Consider the following 25,972-nt stretch of genomic DNA (forward strand, 5'->3'; position numbering starts at 1 on the left):
TCCCTTGGGCTCGTCAAAGAGAGCAACATGTCATCGGCAAACGCCGCCACCTTATGCTGTTGTCCCCCGAAGGGAATACCCCGAATATCCACAGCCTCCCTTATCGCTACCAATAGTGGTTTCAGATACAAAGCGTACAACAGCAGAGAGAGGGGGCACCACTGCCTTGTACCCCGTCCAAGCTTGAAAGAGCGCGGCAACGTGCCATTCACTACCAAACGCGCCATGGGAGCCCTATAGTTCGCCTGCACCATGCGGATGAACCTCTCCCCTAAACCCATTCTTGCCATCGCCACTCCACCCTGTCGAATGCCTTCTCGACGTCTAACGCCAAGAGGATCGCCGGAGTGGGGGTCCTCTGCAACTTCTCCACCAGGTGGGCCACCCGCCTAATATTATCTGCCGTTTGCCGGCCCTGAACAAACCCAGACTGGTCCTGATGGATTAGTGTAGGCAGGAGCACCTCCAAACGCCTCGCCAAAATCTTAGTATAAATTTTCGCATCCAGATTAATGAGTGCGATGGGTCTATAGGAAGTACAATCCTCTGCGTCTTTACCTACCTTGTGGATTAAAGAGATTTTTGCCTCCTCCATAGACGGGGTGATGCCACCGGAAGCGCGAAACGAATTAAATAATTGTGCTAAATGAGGGGATAAGATGCTGGAAAAAGCTTTATAAAAGGAGGCCGGGAACCCGTCGGGACCAGGCGCTTTGTTATTGGGGAGAGACGTGATGACGGCACGTACCTCATCCTCCGTAATGACCTGACCTAATGCCTTTGCATCATCCTCGGAGAGACGCTGAAAGGATAAGGCTTCCATAAAATTCTGCTGGCACTGGGGAGACGGGCCTTGTGAAGTGTACAGAGCTTCATAAAATCTGACTAAGCGCTCCGCGAAGTCATCAGAACGAGAAAGTCTCCCCCCACTTTCATCCTTTATGGCTGGGATCACATTCCGCTTCCTATTCCCCCTTAATAAACGCCCAACAGAGAATCTGCCTTATTCGCCTTCGCATAATATAACGGCCGGACTCTTAAGATTGCTTCATCGGCCTTTTTAGTCCTTAGAATCCTCAGTTGCCCTTCAACCAATCTATACTCTCTGTACGCCCTCCTGGAGGGGGGCCTCCTGCAAACTCACCCTCGCAGCCTCCACCTCCCCCTCCAGCTGGACTTCCAACAATCGCAGCTCTCTATTCCTTTCCGCCTTTAGAGCGATGAGTTCCCCTCTCAGGGTGGCCTTAAAAGCATCCCACCTTATACTAAGGCTCGTATCTGTGTCGTTATTTCTTTCAAAGAAGGATCTAATGCAGGTGGTTAACTCCCCCCAAATCAGCTGGTCCCTCAGAAGTTCTCCTGGAAAGCGCCAACTCCAGACCCCCGGCCTTTGCTTACCCAACCACAATTTCATCTGCACCACCTTATGATCCGCTATACCCATTGGGCCTGTCCCCACCTCCTCAACCCCTCCCACCAAGCTGGCGGACACCCAAATGTAATCGATTCTTGATCGGGATCTATGCACATCTGATAGAAACGTGTGACCTTCTTCCTCCCCCCCTCAACACCCTCCACACGTCTTTTAACCCTGACCCCTCAAACCGCTCCTTCAACTGCGGAGAAGACACCACCACCCCCCCCCCTCCGCCCACGTGCTGCGTCCAATCTAGCTGCCTATCCCATGCCAGATTAAAGTCTCCCATCAGGATAACCTGCCCTCTCTCAAATCCTTCCAATGCTCCTAAAATCTCCCTCAAGAACCGCTCCTGTCCCACATTTGGAGCATACACCGAGGCAATGGTGTATGTAGCCCCCTAAACTGCCCCCTCACCATTAGGAATCTCCCATTTTTGTCCCTAAGGACATCTTGGACCTTGAGGTCCACCCCCCTACCAAATGCCAGAGCCACCCCCCCTTCTTAGTAGGACCCGACGCAAAAAAGATCTGTGGGAAGCCTTTCAAACGCAGGCGGCCCTGGTTGGGACGCAACAGATGTCTCCTGCAACGCCAAAACATCCGGGAGATGCGGTCTCGTAAAATGTTCCAATTTCGCACGCTTGAGAGGGGAATTCAATCCCCTCACATTATGTGTTGGCCACCTAAGAGCAAAATGATAAGCTGCCCCTCTCCAGTCAGCCTCCCTCTCAACTCCGTTCCCAACTCCCCCCTACCCCCGATACCCCTGAATTCACTGCTTCGATCCCCCCAACACCCTCCCCCCACCCCTACCGAACTTCCCCCAGCCCATAATCCCCAACTTTGGGCTGGCCCACTCCTTCTGCCCCAAAACCACTTACCGGACAATCTCGTCCTTTCTTGTTCCAACATGTTTTACTCCTCCCCCCAGGCAGTATTCACACCCCATGGGTCCACCACCCCCCATCTTCCGCCCTAAAGCCCCTAGGGTGACCCAGACCCCTCTCCATTGTCCCCGCCCTTGCCCTCTGCATTCCGAGCTAGCATCTTTACCGTGTGCCCCCGCACTGCCCCCTTCTTCTTGCCCCGCTCCCCCACCGTCCGTCGACCATTCCCATGGCCTGCTCCTCTCTCTTTGACCCCCTCAGGGCACGGGATCCCCAGCATGGTCCCCTCCTCCACAATCGAGGTCCAAGCTTATAATGCTGGCCGCCTCCTGAAGCGTAGTCGCTCGCTTCTGACTCCCCTATCACACAAACACTAAACCGAAAGGGAAGGACCACCTATACTTAATCCCCTTCTTTGACAGCTCCTTGAGGACCAGTACCCATATTTCTTCTTTTCAACAATGTACTTGCAGCCAGGTCCTGAAACAACTGAATTTCTTGACCCTTATAGAGAACCAGCTCTCTCTGTCTGGCTGTCCGTAATACTGCTTCCTTTTGCCAATACCTAGTAAAGGCCACCACCACCTCCCGTGGCCTAGAGTTTGTTTCCCCCAAGGTTCGACCAACCCTGTGGGCCCTATCCAGGATTACTGAGCATGGGTCATCCTCACACAAGAGCTCGGCGAAAATCTTCTGGCATTCCTCCTTCAGCTGATGATCTGCCACAGCCTCGGGCAGCAGCTTAATCCGTACATTGACCCGTCTAGATCTATTTTCCAGATCCTCAAGCATCAGCTCCATATTCCTTGTCGCGGAGTCTAGCCGGTCTATGGCTTCAGCATTAGCCATTGTCTCTCGCTCATTCTCCTGTAGGCCCCTCTCCAGTAAATCTGTCCTTTCTCTTAACTGAGCGACTTCATCACGTATTTCGCCCAGAGCAGTGTTGAGGTCAGTCCTCATGAGTTGGAACTGTTCCTGGAAAGCTTGGGCCAGCGACTCTCTCAGAGCCTGCATTTCCCCTCTGAGATCCTGCCTCGTCATCTGCGCCGATTCCGCCTCACTGCCTCCACTGTCCTGCGGAGTGGCTGCGCCGGTTTTATGCAAATCCCTAGCGTCCGTAGCAGGCCAAAGCATGGGCAAAGTCCCCTGCGACGCACCGCCAGGGTGACCAACCCCTCCAGACTTCCCTTTGGACCTGAAGGACATCGGCACCAAGTCCGGGCCACTCCAGGCTTTACGAAGCAGTTCAATAGGATAGAAACTCCCCGCTGCCGGCCCCAATCACAGCCTGCTCAAAGATTCTGACTCCCGAAAAGTACACACTTTCTCCTCCAAGTGGACTGAGTGGGCAACCCCCTATGAAGCACCTCTGCTCTCCAAGTTGCAATCAATCGATCCACTCCTTTGACCAAGAGACTGCAGTGCTCCACCAAAGTTCACTTTGCAGAAGTGTATCACTGCTCTCCCTATATTTTAGGCCCAGGCAAGGGGAAGAGCCAAAATGTCCGAATTCGACCTCCCACCTACAGCGCCTTCCGCCATGGGCCTCCCGAGGCACAGCTCCGCCTGCGTACAACCACACCACAGGGCCTCCCAGCCCCTCTCCCCAGGCAGTCCTCAGCTCCGATCACAATCCGGGGGGGGGTCGCGGCTCACCCCACCCCCACTCCACCCCTTCCAAGACAAGGGGGTCCCACCCAGGCCCTTAGCAAACCTCACGCCAGTCCAACACCCGCACTTGCCTCCTCTGTCCCGAAGGCGCCGCACTCCTCTCGCTCCCACAATCTTAAAGGCTCCCCAGGCCGCCTCGTATGCCTTCACAGATCCTCATGAGACGCTGGGGCCATCCGAGTGAGTGCAGCCCATGACCGCCCCTCCCGCGCCCTGCTTCTTACCAGGTGCTGCCAGTCCTCGCGGCTCGCCTGTCTGTCCACAATCCGGGGGGGCGGTGGCACTTCTTATTAGCCTAGGCACTCATTTAATAGTGGGGTAGTAGGCCAGAGACCAGAGAAATCGCCGAACTGTTGGCCTAACAGATGAGATGACCACGCATACAAAGTCTGCAAGGTACCGCACCCAACCTAAGGGACAGAGAGGAGTCCAGAAAAGGCCCAGCTGCGCTGTTCACATTCTCCAAAGAAAAAAGGTCTCTAGGGCAACAGCGGGAGCAGAGTGATAGTCCAGAAGCGGGTACAATATAAACGCTGAAGGTGAAGAGCTTCTATAAAAAAACACCACACTGTTCCAGCAACGGTCCTCTAGGAGAAAGACAGGGGTGTCCACAGAGGCTGTTGCCAAGTCCCACGTCCGTCCCCAGTGCCTGTGTCTGCACCGGGGGGGGGGGGGGGGTGCGGGTCGGTCCGGCACCCGATACTGCCTCCTCCTTCCGAAGGTCGCCGCGCACCTCTCGCACCCGATGTGCAGAAGCACCCCAGGCCGCCCCGCGCCTCGTCCCCGTCCTCAATAACCCCACAGAGGCACCAGCACCATCCAAGCAGGTGCAGCCCGCGACCGCTCCACCTCACAGACACCTGTGCTTCTCGGGCCGCTAGGTACCAGCCGCTGCGATGGCACAGATCCCCGCGACACGTCCCGCTGCCGGCGCCCCAGTTCACATGTCGGCGTCCTCCGATCTCTAGGTTCCGCGATGCAGCCCTCTCGCTTCCCCCGAATGCGGCTCGCCTCCACTGCCGCCTAGGTGCCCGAATAACGAGGAGGGGGTGGTGGAACCTCCAGTACCAGGCCCGAGGGATCGGAGCAGCCGTCGGCACTTCACTCTATGCCGGCGGACATCTTGGAATCCTAAAACATTTTAAAATGGTTAATTTCTGCACTTTATTTTCATTTCATTGTACATTTGTGCCCATGGTCCCACAAGACCACTGCACCGTCTCCAACCTGTATACAGCCCCATGGGTAAGGTTTTGGGACGGAGACTGCTGCTGAGAATGAAAACCTGTGAACGGATGCCGAAAACATTTGTCAAATGCGTCACCTCCTGGTTTTGCTTGCATCTTGTTTAAGTTTCCCGTTCCTTCACAAAGTTCTTTGACCGCTTATTCCACCAACTGTTCCATGCCAATTATAAGTGCTTTCAAACGATCCCAATCACTGGTGTTTTTTCCACCAAATTCCAGATGTACGTGTAGTCTTCAGTAATATTCCCACAAAATGTACTACATAAATGGGAACCTCTGCTTCTTAGCTGGTTCTTGTGCGCAGTGAAGCCCACCCTGAAAGTTATTCGGTTGCACCTGGACTCTTAGATCCACCTGATAATACAGCAGCAGGAATCCGATAGCGTTGGAACATTGTGGGCACAGCTTAAATAGCCATGGGTGCATGAAACAAGATAGCTGCCGGAATCTTGCTGTGCTAGTTGCTGGGCTGGACTTGATGGGAAATGAAGTGTGGTTCCTGTTGGCCGTGGTGCTTTTTTGGTATACAGGTTAAGAATGTGTCTGCTGTACCAACAGCACAGAGCCCCCGAGAAGGTCACCCTTTCTGCCGGAGCCTTTTCTGGCCCTCTTCTAATCTTACATGACGGGGGTTGTCCACGAATGTCTTGCCATGTAGTCTTTCTCCCGCTGGTACTATGCATGCACTCGCCACCCCTCTGGCACTTGTGCTTACCCTAGTCCCTATTACATCTACTATGGGATTTAACCAGACAATTACTTGTAATATTTAGAAGGTCTAACCACTTTGAAAGATGTTGATGTATCTCTTAATTATACAGAGGAACCTGTTACAGCAGTGACAGCTGTCCAGAAAGCAATGAATTTGTGATTGTATGAAGTTTTGCAATTCCATCTATCTGCGCATTTAAAAATACGAATTTGCAAGATGAGGGACACTTCTAAGAGCATGCTGACCACGCAGAACAAGTCTGTAGTTTTAACATTGTACTCCCCCCTGCACTTTGTTCTCGGATACATTTCCACTTGCATTAAATCTTTCATGCCTTCGTTTAAGAAGAAAAAAAAAGAAACCTTCGCAATGCTGTAGAAATTAAAGCAGAATTGTGGAATGCTGTCTCTGGGCATGAAATGGGCGCATTTGGTGACCAATAAGGTGTCGGTCGGGCATAAAACATGTGAGTTTACCAGCAATGTATAAAACGTAGCTACACTTATAGAACTGTAAGATAATACTCCACCAACTTTATTTGATCGTGATATCTCACTTCAGATTAAGCTCCTTTGCTGTGCCCCAACAGCATTACAAATGACGCCTTTATCAGAGCCCGCATGAACATTGAGGTGATTATACCATTATGATGCTAAACAGTAACTCTGCTGAGCCTGTACACGTTTGGTGCGACCCAGCACCCCTCAACCAAGGCCTTGCATATCCTTATCCATTCCCGTATTCTCTTCTAGAGGCTAGAAGGGAAGACTATTACTGTATTTGGAGGGGGACCTTGGCCTAGAGATGGAGACAAACTGGGCACACACTAAAGAGGTTGGTGGCTAACAGGTGGAGAGCTGAACAGGGAGGGAAAAAGTCTGGATAGAGCCGTAGGGAGGTCACACGGCTTTTTGACCTTCGGTAGGCCTTCTTCTCAGAAATGCTTTTCAAGAATTTGTGAGAAGTACCAAAAAACAGAACATCTGACTGGAGTAGGAATCTGTCCTTTCTTACACTCCAGTCTACCCTGTGAAAGGTAAAGTAGGAGACATTTCTGTGCTGCAGGGAGCCCCATTTCTAAATTTGTATCTGGGACTTTAGGACTATTACACATTTGTAACCTTGCATTTGGAGCAATAGAATATCACCACGGCTACAGGAAACTATGCCCACGTATCCTTGGACTTTTTAAGACAGTCTTGTTTAGCAGAAGTGTAGCATTACTTAGATGCTCTTGTTTAGCTTTTGTACCTCTTGAAAGTTTGTTGCGCTCACTGCTCCTAAAAAGGTTTACGTAGCCCTACGTATTTTGGTCATCCAAAATGCACTGTCATTTTTAAGTATTTATTTAATTCATCAAGAGCTGAATCCAAAGCCCAGGACATCTAACCCTTCATAGTCTGTACAAAAACGGCAAAAGAGGTTGCCACGATGAGAAAAGAGGCGAGAACGCTTTATGAAGTGGAATTGAAGACAAGCCTTGAAAATGGTCAAGAGTGTACACAACCTTTTGAGAGTGCTAAAGTGTGCCACCATTTTTGTTCCAGGGGAACAAAAGTTACATTTTGAGAAAATACAAGAAAGTGGTACAATAACCTAGAGAGACCAGTTGAGAGTAGTACAGGAGAGATGAAGAGAGGAATGATATGAAATATGTAGAAATGTGGGTGCTAACGTAAAAGATGTGTAAGGGAGAGGTTTCTAAATATGATACATGATGAAGAATACAAATAGATGAACATAAAATGGATTTTAAGTGGAAAAGAGTGTAGGCAAGACGATCTTCACAATGAGAAGCACCGTTGTTATGCAAGACGGAACTTAATCTATAATCAAAGGTTTTGTGGAGGAGAAAGTAAAAGAAACACCTTTTTTTTCATATTGAACTGTTTGGTTCAACAAGATGTAAGTTACCTTCAACCTCCTCCCCTTTCCCCCTCCCAACTCTCTGTGATTACACCACACCATGATTATCTTCTTTTATTATGCTTTGTGCTTATATGTGCCTTACTTTACATGATTGATCTAAAACATATGCTTATTTTGTGAATTTCACCACATAAACAATATATTTATTTTTGTTTTAAGTTGTGCTAATAGCCCCGATTTGGAAAAGACACTGGTGTGTCGAAACACGTGTTATCCATAAAGGGCAATACAATAAAGATCAACTATCTCAGCAGTATTAAATGTGGCGCAGTCTTCTAAAGTGTGGAGCAATACCGTAACTCCTTTCTCAATGGGTTGTGGGGTCTATAAACGCCTTTTCTGCCCCACACTAGCTGCGACATTTGTTTGAATTACAAGAAAAACCAGGCGCATGGAAACCTTTTCAGTTGGCACAAAACTCATCCCCAAACTTGTGGTATAGTTTCTTAAGCTATTTGTTTCCTTAATGAAAGCGGACAGTCGAAATGGACATCAAGATAACTGCCGCTTGGAGAACACGACAATGAGGGAGGGAGGGATGGTTGTAAAGATATATTAGGCTTCCTTCACAAAGTTTTACACTGGAGCAAATGAGGAGCTGCTCGTGAACATGCCAGCTTTTCACCTGCTTAGTTGTACATGATTCGCTAGGCCTAAAACTGGAAGAAATCTGGCGATACCTGGAGCATCTTTAAGATGCTCACATGCACATGTTTTGAGGGTACCCCAGTGATGCTTTTACTCTTCGTGAATATGGTTTTAAGGTCGCAGGTACAAATCTGAGGTTCTCAAAGATATCCCTTTATTTGTCCCAGTGCAAGTCTTTGTGCGTTGGCTTCTTTGAGGCTGTTCTTGACTGCTTTATTGTTCCAGTCTGTTGTGTTTTCAACTTGTTTTTCTAGTTTGGACTAATTGTGAGGACTTTTAAAAGATTGTATAACTGTAAAAGAGATATTTGAGAGTATCGTACAAAATACAAAAAGATGCAGAGATAACCCACTTCCTTTCCCAACAATTTAAAGGGCTTTAGACTTATTTAGGCAACTAATAATCCATCCTCCAATGCATCCATAGATCATGGATGCTCGAAACTTGACCCATAGTTGCTTCAACAATAAGTTATTAAAAAAATTAAATAAACAATACTTGCAGTGCGAACGTGCAACAATTGTTTGCCAAAATTGAGATTCTTGTGTTCTTGTTTCAGGTTGTGTTATAGCAGAGCTGTTTACAGAAGGAGTCCCATTATTTGACTTATCCCAGCTGTTGGCGTACAGGAAAGGGGATTTTTCTCCTGACCAGGTGTTGAGTAAAATTGAAGACCAAAGCATCAGAGAGCTGGTAAATATTTTTAACCTGGAACAGAATTGGGTTTATTCTTTTTATTGGTTCCCTCTGAATGTCTAATGAAATTAATGTGTTAATTCCTGCCCCACCCCCTCACCTTCCAAATGTTTTCGTTAGGTTACCCATTGAATATTTGGAAAATGGTTCAGGGCCATGTTTAAAAAACACTATACAAGTACCTGATTTATGTCTTATGAAGAGAATAAATCACCCGCCACTTTGCTCACTGTAGCACAATAATGTTCATCATCTATCACAGATGGTGTCAAGATCACCAACTTTTGAAGACAGTTGAAGGATTTTAATTTGCTTAGTATTCAATGGCTTAGCTAAGGGTTGTCCCTCTCTGTTTAATCTAGAGATGGGCAGTCCCTCCTTAACACAGACATCCCTCAACCACAGGTTGGTACTAGAGATTGGTAATCCCTACTATCAAAAGCTTGTTTTAGTAAAGGTGATGGCCTAAAGGCAAACGCCTGATCTCTCTACCTCCCTTTCGGAACAATCTAGCAGGTCCCTGGTCTAAATTCCCCAAAGGTAGTAATTGTACCTCTCTTCCTTCCACGCCTCCCTGTTCCTCTCCCTACATCTCTCGCCATTCTCTCCTCCCCATCATATCTCCTTTTGCTCCCTTGCACTTCCTGATCACTCCCTCTGATGCTCCTCTTTTATCCTCTCTACCTCCACCCTGCAATCTTACCCTCTCCCTTTTTTCTGCTTTATTACCTCTGTACTAGACTTACACTTCATGCAACCTCATATCGGAAACAACAAAAACAATCTGATGGACCTCGACGCGTGAAGGACCATGGGTAGAGTAGACATCATTCTAGGGATAGTATTACTAACATGCCCAGTCGACGTCCCTTTTCGAAAACAAATCATGTAATACTCCATGACTTCCACTAGATCCATTAGATGTCGGCCTATGCATAGCATGTGAATCTAAGCAGATAAACGCATCAGAAATACAATCACGGTGAGTAATGTATGCAGGGTGAAGTTAAGTTGCTCAGATTTAACGTAACAAAACCCCTGAAATTTAGCAGATGTGGGAAGCCCTGACCAGCTTCACTTGGTGCGCTCCTGTTGATGTCCCCCATAATGCCATTTTATATGTTATTGTGAATCATCTCTTCTCTTATGTATGTGCTCATGTGTTTTGCAACAGGAACGCCCAGAGTTAAACTGGTCACGACTTCCCACATTTGCTGAATTTCAAGTGTTTTGTTGCGTTAAATCTGTGCAACTTAAGTGCACATTAACTAAGGTTTTTTTGTTGTGAATTTCAAGTGTTTTTTCAACCATCGTTTTTTTACAGGCCTCTAGCCATGACCTTTGGCCGTGAATGCATTGAATTTTGTTAAGGCCCTGATTTTTTGATATCCCTGCATTTCTATGGGGAATATAACCCTCTCAGCATGCAAAGCAATGTGTACTTGACAGCCAGGATGCTGTCAAGTACACAGTACTCAATACTCAGTCTCCAAAAACACTACCGAGATGGGCCCGTCCCAGGGATGCCCTCTTCAGTCCCCTCCCCCACCCCCCACTAATCCCAGCAGTAGCCTCAACTCCTACGCACTCATTCACAAGTTTGTATGGGTAGGCATATACTGCTGCGCCAAAACATCCTGGCGCCAAAACATCCTGTCGCCGAACTGGCCGCACCGAACTGGCCACGCCAAATCGGCTTGCGCTGAAGCGTCGGCACCAAAATGGGGTGTACCGACTTGTGGATCTGCTTGGATCACATGCTGTGCATAGGCTGACATCTAGTGGTAGTCGCAGAGTATTACATTATTTGTTTTTGAAACTCGAAAAGGGACGTCAACTGGGCGTGTCAGTAATACTATCTCTAGTGTGACATCCACTGTACAGATGGTTCGTCACGTGTCGAGGTCCGTCTAATTGTTTTTTCCGCCATCATAGTTGGACACAAGTTCAAGTGTCCCTTCTTTCTAGCTAATGTCTTTTGCTTATACAAGTTTAAATTTAGACTTTCTTTCCTTTCGACGTCCGTACCACTGCAAGATCTTCAACGACTTTCGAGGACGGAGTCATCGTCAATGACGACTTATACCGTCTCAACAAACTTTGACTGTGGCCTACTTAGGCCTCGATGGGCTTCGGCCCTTCACATTAGGGAGATTGGGGGGCGGGCGGTAATAACTTTTTTCTCTTTAGAATGCCTGTTACCCTATTTCCATCGCCGGGCTGTGCTCCTTCCGTATTATGGGAAACACACCCTTTAAATTGTGTCCTTCCTGTAACATGAAGTTTCCCTGGAAGGACTTGCACAAGGTGTGTAACTTGTGTCTCCCCAGGGACCACCCTGGAAAACATTACAAGTTTTGCAAACTGTTTCGGACCAAGACACTAAAGGACCGTAAGACAACGCGCTGGGCTCATCATGCCATGCATGCCGAAGCCGATTGTCGCGTCCGTGTCCTGTGTGACAGCGAGGGCGATCGGGACCAGACAGATTCCCGTGTGTGAGCCCCCAACTCCTTTAGGCAGGCCGGTGGTCTTGCTACGGAGACTACACCGGGCAGCTCAAGCACCCACACTGCATGCCACACAAAGCATACACCCCCAAGGGCGAGAGTCAACCGCCTGGTTGACAGTTGAGGCACACGCAGTGTCAAAGGGAAGGTCCTCAACATCGTCCCTGTCCTCTGGGTCATCATGCTCGCGTTCGCTGCATCACAGGCTCTCAAAACAGACGATAGTCTGTTACTGAGACCACAAATAAATCTGACAAACGTTCGGGTGCTAGAGAATGTGCGTCAAAAGACGCTTTGACAACCCTTCCAGTAGCTCCAAAATGAGAAAGCTTATTAAAAAACATGTCCTGGACACACTCCTAAAGTCCAAGGCTTTGTAAAAATTCTAAATCTTTGACGTCCCTATTTTCTGAATCCTCTACTTCAAAATCTAAGGACCCTCTCTCTCTCTCTCTCTCTCTCTCTCTCTCTCTCTCTCTCTATTTCTCTCTGTCTCTCTCTCTCTCTTTCTCTCTCTCTCTCTTTCTCTTTCTCTTTCTCTTTCTCTTTCTCTTTCTCTCTTTCTCTTTCTCTCTCTTTCTCTCTCTTTCTCTCTCTTTCTCTCTCTTTCTCTCTCTCTTTCTCTCTCTTTCTCTCTCTCTCTCTCTCTCTCTCTCCAAGGATACCCTTTCAGGGGCCATGCAACATAAACAAACTTCTACATCAGAGAGTACCTCTACCCCTGTTCCCTCGGTTGTTCCTATCGCCACCCAATGGACCCCAGAAAGGTTTGACAAAATAATGCCAAAAACGGCATGCTTTGTAGACTTCTTTGACCGCCACCTTGATCAACTTTCCAGCCTTCATGGGCCCTCACAAGTAGAGGGAGCTAACGACCAACCTGCTACCAAAAAAACGCGATTAGACACCGTCCAGCCCAGCACCTCGCAGGACACTTCCCAGGATCTTTACTTTATTTACATTTCAGGCTCTCAATCAAGATGCTGGTTCACAAGGGGATCAAGGGCACCAATATGATTCTGACCAGTATTATGATGATGATGACGTCTACATCATACAATCTTTGGGACCATCATGTCCAACCCATGACTGACTATCGTGTGGAAAATCGGCTACAGTAAAATGAGCTCCTCCTAAAACCTGCCGAATATTTCAAAATTGATACACAAGAGACACAAGTAGATGAAGACTTTGTAGAAGACATCCTTGGGGATAAGAATTCTGCGGCACAGTTCAGATCCCCTCCAGCAGTCTATTCAGAGATGCATTCAGCTTTCTCTACTCGCCCCTAACCTTACAAGGACAGTTAACCCCTGTACTGAGAAAATGTTCAGGCCAGCCCCCTCGAATCCCTTATACATCAGGGGTCAACTAAAGCCTGACTCTCATTACCACCACAAGAAATAAGACGGGCACGCCTTTGACCTCTGCTGAGGCCCCGCCTGATAAGGAGAGTAAAAAAGATGTATACACTGGGCAGGAAAGTAGCTTCCTCGGTTGCATACCAAGAAAGAATTGCAAATAACACCACTCTCTTGGCCATTTACAACTGCCATAAGTGGGACAAAATTCTACAACAAATTGAAATCATCCCAGAGCCATTTGAATCACAGCTCTTGAACACAGTGGCTGAGGGTAAGCAGGCGGCCAACTGTACCCTGAAAAATAACCTGGAAGCTGCAGATAATGCACGCCGTACAATAGCAGAGGGCACTCTTATTATACGCCATGGCTTGTTGAGACAAGCCACCTTACCCAATATGCCATTTGAACCAAATGCCTTATTTGGGAAAGCGGTTGAGGACGCACTTAAGTGCTAAAGAAGAGTACAACACCCTTCAGTCCCTTGGACAACTAACAACCGAGCCCTTTGTTCATAGAGACGCATTCAACACATGCCTATTTCGAGGACAACATTCTCAACGCTCCTCTAGCTATCGTCGGGTGGACAAACGTCATCTTGGGGTTTCTTGCAGGGGCAGTCCTCCCCTCAGAATTTTCAAAGGGGCCACAGAATGTCTAGGAGTAGAGGCAGGGCCTCCTCAACCAGATGCTCCACCCCCATAACAATGACTATCCGCTCCAGGTCCCCTCCCGTGCCTCTCCAGTAGGAGGTTGCATTTCTCAGTTTACCCACCCTTGGGAGGGGGATCACCTCAGACAAGTGGGTACTATCCACTGTGGCGGTGGCGATTGTATAGAACTCCTACAGAGACCATCCAGCCACCCGCCAAGACAGAGGCAAACACAGGAAGAAGACCACATTCTGCTAAAAGAGGTCAAAGCACTGCTGAAAAAGGACGCTATGGAAATCGTCCCGGCAAACCAGGTAAACGAGGGTAGCTATTCAACATACTTCCTTGTGTCAAAGAAAGACCTTATAATGCGCCCTGTCTTAGACCTGCGTCCTGAAAACCCAAATGTCAAGTCACAAAGGTTCTGCATGACAATGCTACAAGTAGTAATACTCCTGCTAAAACGGGGTTGTAAGGGAGGCATGGTATCATGACACTGACACAAGAGTTATACGTTTCAAAACCTTTATTAAATTCTTGGGGTTTGGAAAAACTCCTTCCTTGCCCTATAGCTATGATGGGAGTAGTCTCTACCATCAAATAATAAAGAAAACACAGTCCACGCCAGTCTTTGTTAGATCAAAATGTCCTTTAATAAGAAAACCAAATGTCTGCCCTATTTCTTATACAAACGGTGTGTAAAGGGGAATGTGTATGCAAAGGAAAGTCAGTTTTATAACATAAAGGATCAAGGTGGCTGAGTCAGCCCCCCCCCCACTTTGGACAGCACGGAGTAAGGCGGCTCCCGTAAACAGGATTAAACACTGTGGCTCAGGTTATCAAAAAGACAGTTCAAAACATGTATCGAGGCCCGCTTGGCCTTCCATGTTAAAGTCACTTATTCCAGTTCTCTCAAAGTTCTTTCACAGTTCAACAAAAGTTCACGTAGGTATCCCTCTGTCAGGCTCGGACCTCTCAAGGCATATACAGTTCATGTAGATCTCCCTCTGCCGGGCCCGGACCTCACAATCCTAGCACTTCCAGAGGGTTCCCTTCCCCAAGCTTCCTTCAGATTCATTAGGGGTTCCCTTCCCCTAACTCATTTCATGTTTCCGGTCTCCCAAAATCAGCTCAGACATTTCACTGAAATGTGCAAAGCTTTTATCATAGACCTCCACAGGACCCCTTTGACTTTAATTTCAACTCTCCCTTATGTTATTTGCACAAGTGGACTTGGTCTTGGTAGTTCAGAAATGTTCAAAGAATCTTCATCTTAATTCAATCACCTTTTAACTTCCCCTTTTTGTCGTGGTTAATCTTGATCATCACACAGTTCGTTTCCTTTCATTCCCTTTGCCACTTTATAACAAATCATCAAACATTTCGTGGAGACTTTCGAGTGGGCTTTTTCCTTTCGCCGGACCACTCCGCTACTTTGTATCACTGCCTTTACAGTCATCAGTAACTTTAAAGTTCACTACTTATTTAATTTCTTTTGCGTTTCATGCGCACAACCTTCAATTGTGAGATACTGTTGCAGCTTCAATTTTCTTGACACAAACCTGCCTTTCATGTCTTTCGTTAACTCACCCATTGTGTGCATTCCTTTCTTGTCTCTGCCTCCTGCAGTGGTCTTCAGGGTTTCCCTACCCTTTGCTCTGGTCCCTCGATGGGTCGTCCTGCTCCAGTGGGTTCGCCTTCACCCCAGAATATGTGCTCCTTCTCGTATCTCGCATTGCTCAGCCTCTCAAAAAAATGTTTTTGATACTCTAATTCTGGACTTCAAGTCCCACATTGCAATAGTCATATTTTGCTCCTACTTCACCAGCTCTCCCAAACAGTACCCTGGTGATTTTCGGCACAGTAGGCTTTTAAATGGGATGCTTTATGAGGTCAGAGTCTCACCACTTGCCCCTCCTGGGCTTCAGTATCTTACCCACGGGAGGAGCTCTTGCTTGGGCACTGCCAAATAACCCCAGCTGCCCCTGGTTTGGCTCTCTGGAGTCAAAGCTCCCTCGCCACACTGCAGCCTCCTCTGTACTCACAGGCTCAGTGTTCTGGCATTCCTTCTCCCTCCAAGCCCTTCCGGGTTCCTCCAGCTGCTGTTCTCTCCTTCCCGCATCTCTACACCATCCAGCATTCCCAGCTCGCTGAGAGTGTGCCTGTGTGCTCCACCTTTTATACTTGCTGGGAACGTTAATGGGAGTCAGGTGTGATTGGTTGTCCAGCCCTGCCTGACCCTGCCTGTCCTCGTTAACGGGACAAGATGGAGACTGTCCATACGAATTCATGGCACATGGTTTCCTATGGGTAATTTTCACAGCTCTAGTCTGCCTCTTCCTCGTCCCATTGGTTTTGGGGAAAAACAGTGGGGAGGAATTACAGAAGTTGTAATATTTCTTAGTTTGTGGAAAAATCATAAGAACTGTGGTTAGGAGAAGGGGAACAGTTTTGCTGCTGTAAAACATAAGGTGATGTATGTGCTCGGCTTTTCCTGGATCTCCTACACTTCCCTTTGAGCTTTTGTTACACCCCTGTGCGACCACTCTGATTTCTGGCCCTCGCCTCACGCTTTTGTCTTGTTTCACATTCCCCTTTCTTTCTACTTTGCAGTGCACTCCTGCACCTTCTTTCTCTTGCACACTCCTCTTGGTTTGTCGTGCCCCTGGCACACTCTTTTGACTTAGCGGTGCATCCTTCCACCTTCTTCTCTTACTTTCGGGTTTCTTGCACCCTATCTTCTGATTTCGGTCGCTCGCACCCTCTTTTCTGTCTTTTCCCATCTTTGCGCCGCTCACGCACCTTGTTTTCCTTGCTTTCCTTTTCCAGTGCTGCTTTCCACTTTCAAGTCTCTGCTCCCGCTCCAGCCACACGCACACCACTGGGTTTCTCTCTCTCTCCTGCTATGAAACTCTCCCAGATAGCACAGCATTGGCAAGCAGATTCTTAGGGTTCACCACCTGCCTCATAGACACCACTGCGACTGGCACACGTCCCAGGGAAAAAGCACTGGCTTGGACATGGCCAATAATTAGCAACTCACCTCACTCTGTCTCCATGTCGACATGGTTCCCTTGCCACGCTGCAACCCTCCAGCCACACAGGATCAGCGTCTCGGCTTCTGCTCTCCTCTGGACTTTTAAGGCTTCTCGTGCTGCAGCCTCCACCAGCAACCCCAGCTCGCTCATCTTCTTTGGCAGAACGACACCTTAACTGAGGGTCAAGAGGAGTCTGGTGTGAACTGTTAAGGTAAACAACCTGACCTTTCGTGACTCTATTAGTGGGACAGTCAAGTGGATTTTATTTCGTTGCCCTCTCATTCTGCTTCTCACTGGTATGTCTATGGTTAATCTTCACTCCTCCCGGTCGCCTCTCCCTCGTCCCAGTACATGTTGGAAATGAGGAAGGGGTACAGGACAAGACTGGAATGGACATTTATATGGTGAATTACGATAATTTGATTGGGAGAGGGGAAATCCCCTGGCCCTGTTATACAACACGGTTGATTTCCCCCTTTGTTAGGTTACTCCCTACCCCAGACATCCTACCACGAAAGTACTGGTCTTGATAAATCGCTCTATCGTCTGAACAGGGGGAAGACAAAAATATGTTGAGGTTAGAGCCAGGTTCTTGTCTCAACTGGCCCTCCTCCTTGCCTGGTTTGTTTTGGCATGATATGTCCTCCTTCTTCTTGGATCGGGTACAATGGGACCTGCAAATCTCATGAAGTCTTCCGGGCCTTCTTCCTCCTTACCTTCCATCCAGTTAGACTATCGCGTCACGAGGAGGCCACCAGGGGGCGCGCAGGCAATGGCTGCCTGAACGTACTGCTCCCACCGAAGCCCGGCGTCGAGAAGGGATTGAGCCCCCCCGGCAGGCCCAATGCGGTGAATTGGACGGGTGACCCCCCCCCCCCCCGGGGCACCCTTCTCGCGAAAGAGCGTAGTCCGGCGACCCCAGGGTCCCCGAGTTCGGGACTAGCGACTCTCGGGCGGGAAGAGAGGCACGGTCTGGGCGGCCCTAGCGCCAGAGGGGAGACGAGGCCTTCCCGCACTCGCACGGGTACACTGCCCGATCTGCTACCCCCCCCCGCGATTACCCCATTCTTCGGCCAGGGGGAGCGGTTTGAATGTGGCCCGGGCCCCGGAGGCACTGAGGACCCAGCAGCTGTTCGGGAGAAAGGCTTCCTTTGCCCTCCCCCCGCCCCCCCCCCCCCTCCCGGACCAGAGAGACAACGAGACAACGCTCCCTGCCCAGGGAACCGTCCCTGGGTGCTCGCGGTCGGAACCGCTCGAGCGGAGCGGGCCCGCGAGTGGAGGCCCCCGCCCCCATCAGGAGTCCTCGAGGCGGGCTGCCGCGGCCCCCGGAAATCCCGGAGAGAAGTGGAGAGAGCGGCGGAGACACAAGAAGCCCCGGTACCGCTCCTCCTCAGGGGAGCGGACGAAGGTGAGCAGGTCCCCCACACACCCGACTCGGGCGGAAGGGGGCCCCTGGAGCGTGTCGGCTCCAGCCAGGAGGGACCAGTTGGGCACCCAAGTCTCCCCCCGGACCAAAATCAACATCACCGGATTCGGGGTTGCCCGGGTGTGGGGCCCCCACTTGTTGTTGGTGTGGTGTGTCCCCCCCACCCCCCTGCAACACGAGAGCCTACAGGCGGGGCGCTAGGGTCGCGGAGCCCTCCACCCCCTGCCCAACGAAGGGGGCCCTCCCGCTCTGGCCACACGGGCCCTGCTACATACGACACCCTTCCAAGGGGGGGCCAGGAGAGGTCCCTGACCATCGTGACGGATTTCGATCGGGGTGTGAGGCCCCCGCCTAGGGACAGGAGGGACGTGTGCCCGCCCCCCCCCCCCGGAAATTAACGACCCTCAAGAAGCAGCTAAAGACCACCCGACTCAAGAGGGGCGACCTTGCTTGGCTTCCCCCCCCTTGCACACGCCCCCCCCCCCCGAGAACTGCCCCGGAAGGGGCTTCGGCCCCCTGCCAGGGCCACGGCGGTCGGCACGGCGGGGCACAAGGAAACACCAGATGAACTGGCGGGAATCCTTACAGGGATACCGCTTCCAGGAGATTCCCAGAGGTGACAAGGGTACGAGCCTCAAAAGAACTATGGCCCAACCCGAAGACGCGGCTCCCTCCTCGGCGGCAATGGAAAGAGGCTTTGCCTCGATTTTGCAGGAAATCGGGGACATGCGCTCCGACATTGCCCAGAAATTTGAGAAAATGGACCAGAGGGTGGACAAGGTCGAGGACAGATTGTTACAAGTTGAGGCCAACCAATCGTCAACAGCGACCCAGGATATACAAGTATGTATGAGGCTAGAAGCCCTGGAGAAGAGGGACGAGGAAAGGGCCCGACAGATGGGCGATTTCGAAAACAGGGAGAGGAGGAACAACCTCAGAATCTTTGGGGTGCCGAAATGGAAGGGGAGACGGAGAGGGATGTCACCCGAGTGGTGAGGGACATCATCACCCTCCTATTCGCAGAGGAGATGACAACTGAGCTCACATTCGACAGGGTGCATAGGGCGGGGACCCCCGGTCGATTTTGGTCCGGTTCCACTATTACTCGGAGAAGACAAAAGTGCTGGGGAAGGCCAGAAAGACCAGAGAAATCGCCTACAATAATGCCCAGGTCTCTATATATCAGGACCTCTCCTCCTACACGCTGGCCAAGCGCAGAATGTGCCGCCCCCTCACGCAGCTACTCAAAGAGAAGGGTGTGCGCTATAGATGGGGCTACCCCTTCTCCCTGACTTTTGAATACATGGGCCAACGCTCAACCTTGATCACGGAAGAGGATATACGAGGAGCTATTCAAGAGTACACAGTGGACTCGAACCCCCGGAGGGGCCCGGTGGGGCCGGTGAACTTCAGATCTAGTGGCCCCGGCCCGTCCGGAGAGAGGAGACGGCGAACCAGTGCAAGGAAATTTAGAAAAATGAGCACTCCATCCCCAACGGGGGCGACCCGCTAGGTCCGGGACAGATGTGCGCAGACTCAGAGATCTTACCACTAACACCGTCCCCACGAACAGCAAGTATATGGGGTAGACGGATGGGACGTAGCCGGGGGGGTACATTGGGGGCTCAGGGTGTTGAGCTTCTTACGTGAATTGCCTGGCCGAGGTGGGCGGGCTGGTGGTTCAGCCAAAAGCCAGCGATGGCGGAACTAATTGGCTGGACGCCGGGGAGGGGGGCAGGGATGTTTATGGGATTGTTCAGTTATGGTTGGGGAACGGGGGGCAGTTGGGGATTTGTTCTGAGCCCACCCGGGGGGGAGGAGAGGGGGCCAAAGGGGAGCACAAAGTAGAACCAAGGGAGCATGCAAGGAAGAGAATTATGAGGGTGTTGACTGAGAGGGAGGGAATTTTAGATTATGGCTGAGAGTCTGCCTGCCCTGGGAGTGGGCTCCCTCAATGTACAAGGCTTAAACACCCCCACAAAGAGATCCCTGGTCTCCAGGGAGTTTAGAAGGGCCAGCCTCGACCTCCTCTTCTTGCAAGAAACTCACTGGCCACGGAGAAAGGAGCCCAAATTGTGGGGAGGAGGAATTGGGGAGGTCTTCAGTGCATCCCACAAGAGCAAAAAAAGAGGGGTGGCCATCCTGGTGGCGAGGAATATGGGTTTCGAGAAAGAGGCCATGCTGAAAGACCCAGAGTGCCGCTACCTGCTGGTGCGGGGATCCCTGCAGGGGGCCCCACTCACCCTAGCCATCATCTATGGTCCAAACGAAGGGCAAATTCAATTTTGGGAGGAGGTGAGGGATAAACTCAAATACTTTGTCCACGGGACGATGGTGGTGGGGGGGGGGGACTTCAACATGGTCCTGGACCCAGTCTGGGACAGGAAACGAGCTGGACCTCAGTCCTCCAGGGCGGCAGATGAGACCATGGCACGTAACTTCCAAAGGGTCAACTCAGAACTGGGCCTGGTGGACACGGTCCCGACCCCTAGAACAAACACCCCCTTCTTTACTTACTACTCATCCATGCACACGTCATTTTCCAGGATAGATTACGTCCTGGTGGACGAGACCCTGCACCCATTCATCACTGGCCATAGGGTTGACCCCGTCCCCTGGTCTGACCACGACCTGGTCCGAGTCACCATAGCAAGGGGTGGGCTAAACGATCACAGGGGGAGATGGAAGTGTAACGATTCCCTGCTGAAGGACGAGGTTCTAGCCCAGGAGGTACTCGATGCCATTGCGGACTTCTTTGAACTTAATGACAACGGTGAGGTGGGTTCACACACCCTATGGGACACTTTCAAGGCTACCCTACGGGGAGTCCTGATTAAAATGGGATCCCAGAAGAAAAGGGAAAGGGAGGCCCAGGAAAGGTATCTGAGGGGCAAAATCGCCCAACTCCAACCGGGAGGCCCCCCCACGGAGTCCCTAGATCGCGACCGGGTGGCCGCCCTGGACGACTATAGGCTCCAATTGAGAGAACTCCTCCATAAAACAGAGAGAAGTCTCCACCTGGTTAAACAAAAGTATTCCGAAAAAGGGGACAGGGCGGACAGGATTTTAGCTTGGAAAATGAGGGAGGTACAGAGAAGCAGAATGGTGAAAGCAGTGAAAAATGGGGGAGGGGGGAGGTAGGCTATGATACACTCCACATTGGAGAAGCCTTCCGCCGATACTATGAAAGGCTATATTCGTCCGAATACAATGGGGACGAGGGGGAGATTGAGGGATTCCTGAATTCTATACAGATCCCGGCCCTGACCAGGGAGATGGCGGAGGGGTTGGAGGGTCCGGTGACCGAAGAGGAGGTGGAACACATGATCAGTGGAATGAAGGTGGGCACCTCCCCGGGCGCGGATGGCTAGTCAGTCTATTTTTACAAAAGGTTCCGGTCAGCCCTGGCCCCCCACTTAGTTAGAGTGTTTAACGTGGTGCTGGAGGGGGGGGGGGTCTCTCCCGGACTCCATGATGGAGGCAATCATCGTGGTGCTCCCCAAGGAAGGCAGGGACCCCTCGGAGTGCTCCTCCTACCGCCCGATTTCTTTGTTGAATATTGACGTAAAGATCCTGGCCAAGATTATTGGGAGACGGATGGAGGGGATCCTGCCGAATCTGGTCCACGGAGACCAGGTGGGGTTCATTACGGGAAGACAGGGCTCAGATAACATTCGTAAAACCATAGATTTGTTCCACTATGCCCAGGTGTCGGACCTAGATGCGAGCGTCCTATCCCTGGACTCGGAAAAGGCGTTTGACAGGGTTGAATGGAGATTCATGGAACTCACCCTCCAGAAGATGGGCTTTGGGACACACATCAGGGATTGGGTGGCTGCGTTGTACAGGGCCCCTAAGGCCAGGGTCCAAGTGAATGGCAGATTATCAGACCCATTCCCCCTCTCACGGGGAACAAGGCAGGGATGCCCACTCTCCCCTCTAATTTATGTCCTCACCATGGAGCCCCTGGCAATAGCAGTCAGAGCACACCCAGACATCAGGGGGATCAGGAGAGGTGATGTAGAATTTAAGCTTTCCCTGTTTGCGGACGATATTCTGGCCTACCTGGTGGACCCGAGATCCTCACTCCCCCACCCCCCTCCTGTCCCTGTTGACCACATTTGGGCGCTTCTCGGCCTAAAGATTAATGCATCTAAATCAGTCCTGCTCCCCATGAGAATTCGAGACTCGGGCCTAGACTTCCTGGACAGGCTGGAGGGGATAACGGTTGGGAAGGCCTCTATTCGATACCTGGGAGTCCTTCTAACCAGGGACCTAACCAATCCCGCCCCTGCCAACTATGATCCTGTTATGTCATAGGTCACCGCCGATCTAAGGAGATGGGGCTCTATGATTCTGTCCTGGTACGGCCGCATGACGGCAGTGAAAATGAATGTACTCCCGTGCCTACTATACCTCTTTACCGCTCTCCCTACCAGCGTCCCCGACCAAACCTTCAGGGTCCTTCAGAACGCGGTGCACGAGTTCATATGGCAGGACACTGAGGGCCGCAAAGGCCGTCCTTACCTTATCTAGGGAGGAGGGAGGAGGGAGGGTTTGGGCTGCCTGACTTCCAACTTTACTACCGCGCCGCCCAATTACGAGTCCTCCTGGAACACATGAAAGAGGGGATGGGTACATACTGGTCGTACCTGGAGGAATGGACGCTCACCCACTTAAGGTTCGGGACCTCCTATAGGCCCCACACAGATTTATTCCGAACAGACTCAAATCCCACCCAACATTGGGAGTTCTCTGGGCAATCTGGAGGGAAAGCCCCCAGACGGCACACCTAACATCGTGGCCGTCTCCGATGTCATCCCTTTGGGGTCACCCCCTCAGACTGGGAAGCAGGGGGTTCCGTAATGCACAGTCCTGGTCTGACTCGGGGATGGAATGGGCTGGGCAACTGTTTAGGGAGGGGGAATTCCTGCCATACGAAGATTTGAGAGACGCCCTCGGGTGGGAGTCGCTCTCCATATTTGAGTACCTCCGCCTGAAGGGAATCCTATGTGACCAATCATGGGGCCAAAGTTTAAAAAGACAGCTGACCCCCTCTGAGAAACTACTCGACACTGCGACCACCAGGAAAGGGGCGGTATCTGGGATGTATAAAATTCTGAACACTGTTGACCTGGGGAGAAGGAGGGGGTTCCGCACCTTTTGGAATGATTTGGCTGGGGAGGAGATTTCGGAGGACTCCTGGTCAAGGATATTTATAATAGCTTTCCATGGGAACTTGTTCACATCGGACATGGAACACAACTTTAAGATCTTACAGGGGTGGCATAGAGATCCCGCCAAGCTGTCAAAGATGTTCACGGGTATATCCTCCGCTTGCCCAAGGGGATGTGACCAGGTGGGCACGAAGGGTCACATGTGGTGGCACTGCCCGAAAGTACAGGCATACTGGGAGAGGGTAAGGGGTTGGATCGCTGAAGTCACGGAGGAATTTCTTCCCCAGAATCCTCTGACAGTGCTGCTGGGCCTCCCCCCCAGAGGACACAGATGTATACAGATACCCTAGGATGTGGGAAACAATGCTGCGGGCTGGGAGGGTGGCCTTGGCCCAGAAATGGAAAAGCCCGGAGACCCCCACAAAGGAGGACTGGCTACAAAAGGTTAAAACATGTTCTTGATGGACAAATTAACGGCAATGATGAACAATGACTTGAGCTCATTCCAGGCAAATTGGTATGGAGTGCAGCAGATTTGGGGATGGGAGGTCCACTGATCCTCCGGGAAGAACCATGGATGGAAAAGGGCACCCACGGCCCGAGGGACGGACGATATACAGCCAAACACGCAGTTAATGTTCTCGCTCTTTCCCGAGCTCCGGTCACACAAAGCTCACAACATGTCTCCCCATAAAGGGTGTTCTACTGGGACTAAGTAATTTGGGCGGGAGGGTTCGTTTCGGGGGGGTGAGGTGGGGGGTTTGGGCCTATGATTTGTACACTCTTTGAAAAAGCTTTCTGCCCGTTTGTTACATCATGAAAATGTCAATAAAACAAAGTTTTAAAAAAAAAGAATATCGCGTCACTCATGGGAATGCCCCAGGTGAGGTGACCCCAAACTCCCCTACCCAGGTGATCCTCCCTTGCTCGTCCACCCACATGGTTGGGATCCAGAAGTGATGGCCCTCCACTGGTCAACTGAATAGATGATTCTCTGGGTCTACATGGCGAAATGCCCCTAGGTTTCTCACAGAAGACTGGCAAACTACTGTTTGAAAAAGATGTTTGGAGACTGCACTACATCATACATCTGGAGGCATCGCTGTCTGAAATGTTCTTGGTGGAGCATGCCAAAAGGTTTGCGAGTCATGCACTGGTCCCGCTGGCTGTCACGCCCTATGATAGCCTGTGTACTTAATTAAAGGGATGGTATTCTGCGAGTGGCTGGAGAACAGAAAACTGTTGTCAGAATCTATTTTATCCAGTGTTACGGAGAATTCTCAGAAATGTGTTAATTCCCTTCTACCTAAGAGACCCCAAGCTCTTTTGCTGGACATTAGGACTTTTAATTTTTATCCTGAAGAGAGTGAGACCTTTTTCCCACTCTCGCATGCATTTCTATTTGATTTGAACACTGTTTCTTTTGGTTTTGGAGTCTGACACACTCCATAGGCATCATCTTTTTACATTATGACGCACAGCACCTTCAGTGCAGTGGCACAGGGAAGTTTTTTAGATTTGACAAAGGTTTAAATACCTTCTCTTGGTTAAACTACTGTTTCCAAGAGCAGTAAAGTAAAATTGACTTTTCTATTTAACTTTTGTAACTTTGTAGACTCAGCACACACTATCTTCCATAGAGTGCTGGAGGGGTTACTTTGTCTACTTTCTCATGTAACATTTTTATGTTACCCTTTCTACCATTAATGGCTGGTGGCAGTGGTTTACTTTTTCCTACCATTGTGTGTTTTCACTGCAGACTGGATTCTCAGATGCATTGCACCCATGGGTGCCCATTTTGTCAAAATGGCCCGGTCTCTTTTTGTCATTTCTTGTTGTAAAGGTCCTTCTTGAGATTTACTTTGCGCGCCAAACCAGGTTTGGTCCCTTTTGTACGTTTTGTCTTTGGCGGGGTTCACTGCTGAAGCCCGCCTCTGGCTCCAGTGTGTCTGGCAGGGCAGGAAGCGAGGGAGGTGCCCAAATCTCCCTGTGCATAGTCTCCTTGGTTACTGAAATGCACCCAGAGGTGATTGGTCGGCTTCCACTCTATGGAAGATACTGTGTGCTGGGTCTACATAGTTACAAAAGGTAAGTCGAGGTTAATTACACTTCACTGCTCTTGGAAACAGTAGTTTAACAAGAGAAGGTATTTAAACCTTAGGGAAATCTAAAGGACTTTGTTGTAGTGTGTTTCTGAGTGTGGATGACTTCACTGATGGTGGAATGTAGTGATGTCCATGAGTGTGGGGTGCTGAGGTGTTATGTTCTGAAGTACTGTTCTAACAGTTACAGTTGGAGATGTAAGCTGGCATGAAGGGACGTGCCGGTGTCTTCCTGGCACATACTTATCAATAAACCTACAGTTAACTTACCTGCTGGTCCGGGTGGAGACTTCTGGTACCACGTTATTTCATTGCCGACGAGAATGGGATCCTGTCGTGGAGGGAATAGTACAGATCCAGGAACCTGGCCCTCCATTGAGTCCATGTCCCATGTTATTGCTTCCAGCAGACGTTTACCCAGTAGTTCTGGTCTGGGTTAATTGGACTGCGCAAGCCGGGTGGTGCTGAAGGATCATGCTCCGCTTCAAGGCTGTT

The 25,972-nt window shown here is 50.2% G+C and overlaps 1 protein-coding gene across 1 annotated transcript in view; it reads left to right on the forward strand.

The window, feature by feature from the left end:
- The window catches only part of PIK3R4 (phosphoinositide-3-kinase regulatory subunit 4), a 1,130,409-nt gene that overhangs the window by 92,036 nt on the left and 1,012,401 nt on the right, over positions 1-25,972 (forward strand). Inside the window, exon 3 of the mRNA XM_069648735.1 lies at positions 9,073-9,206. Within this exon, the coding sequence (XP_069504836.1) occupies positions 9,073-9,206 (134 nt within the window). The remainder of the gene's footprint in view (positions 1-9,072; positions 9,207-25,972) is intronic.

This window comes from Ambystoma mexicanum, chromosome 2q, assembly GCF_040938575.1.
Source record: "Ambystoma mexicanum isolate Mex_15411 chromosome 2q, UKY_AmexF1_1, whole genome shotgun sequence".
Taxonomy (NCBI): domain Eukaryota; kingdom Metazoa; phylum Chordata; class Amphibia; order Caudata; family Ambystomatidae; genus Ambystoma; species Ambystoma mexicanum.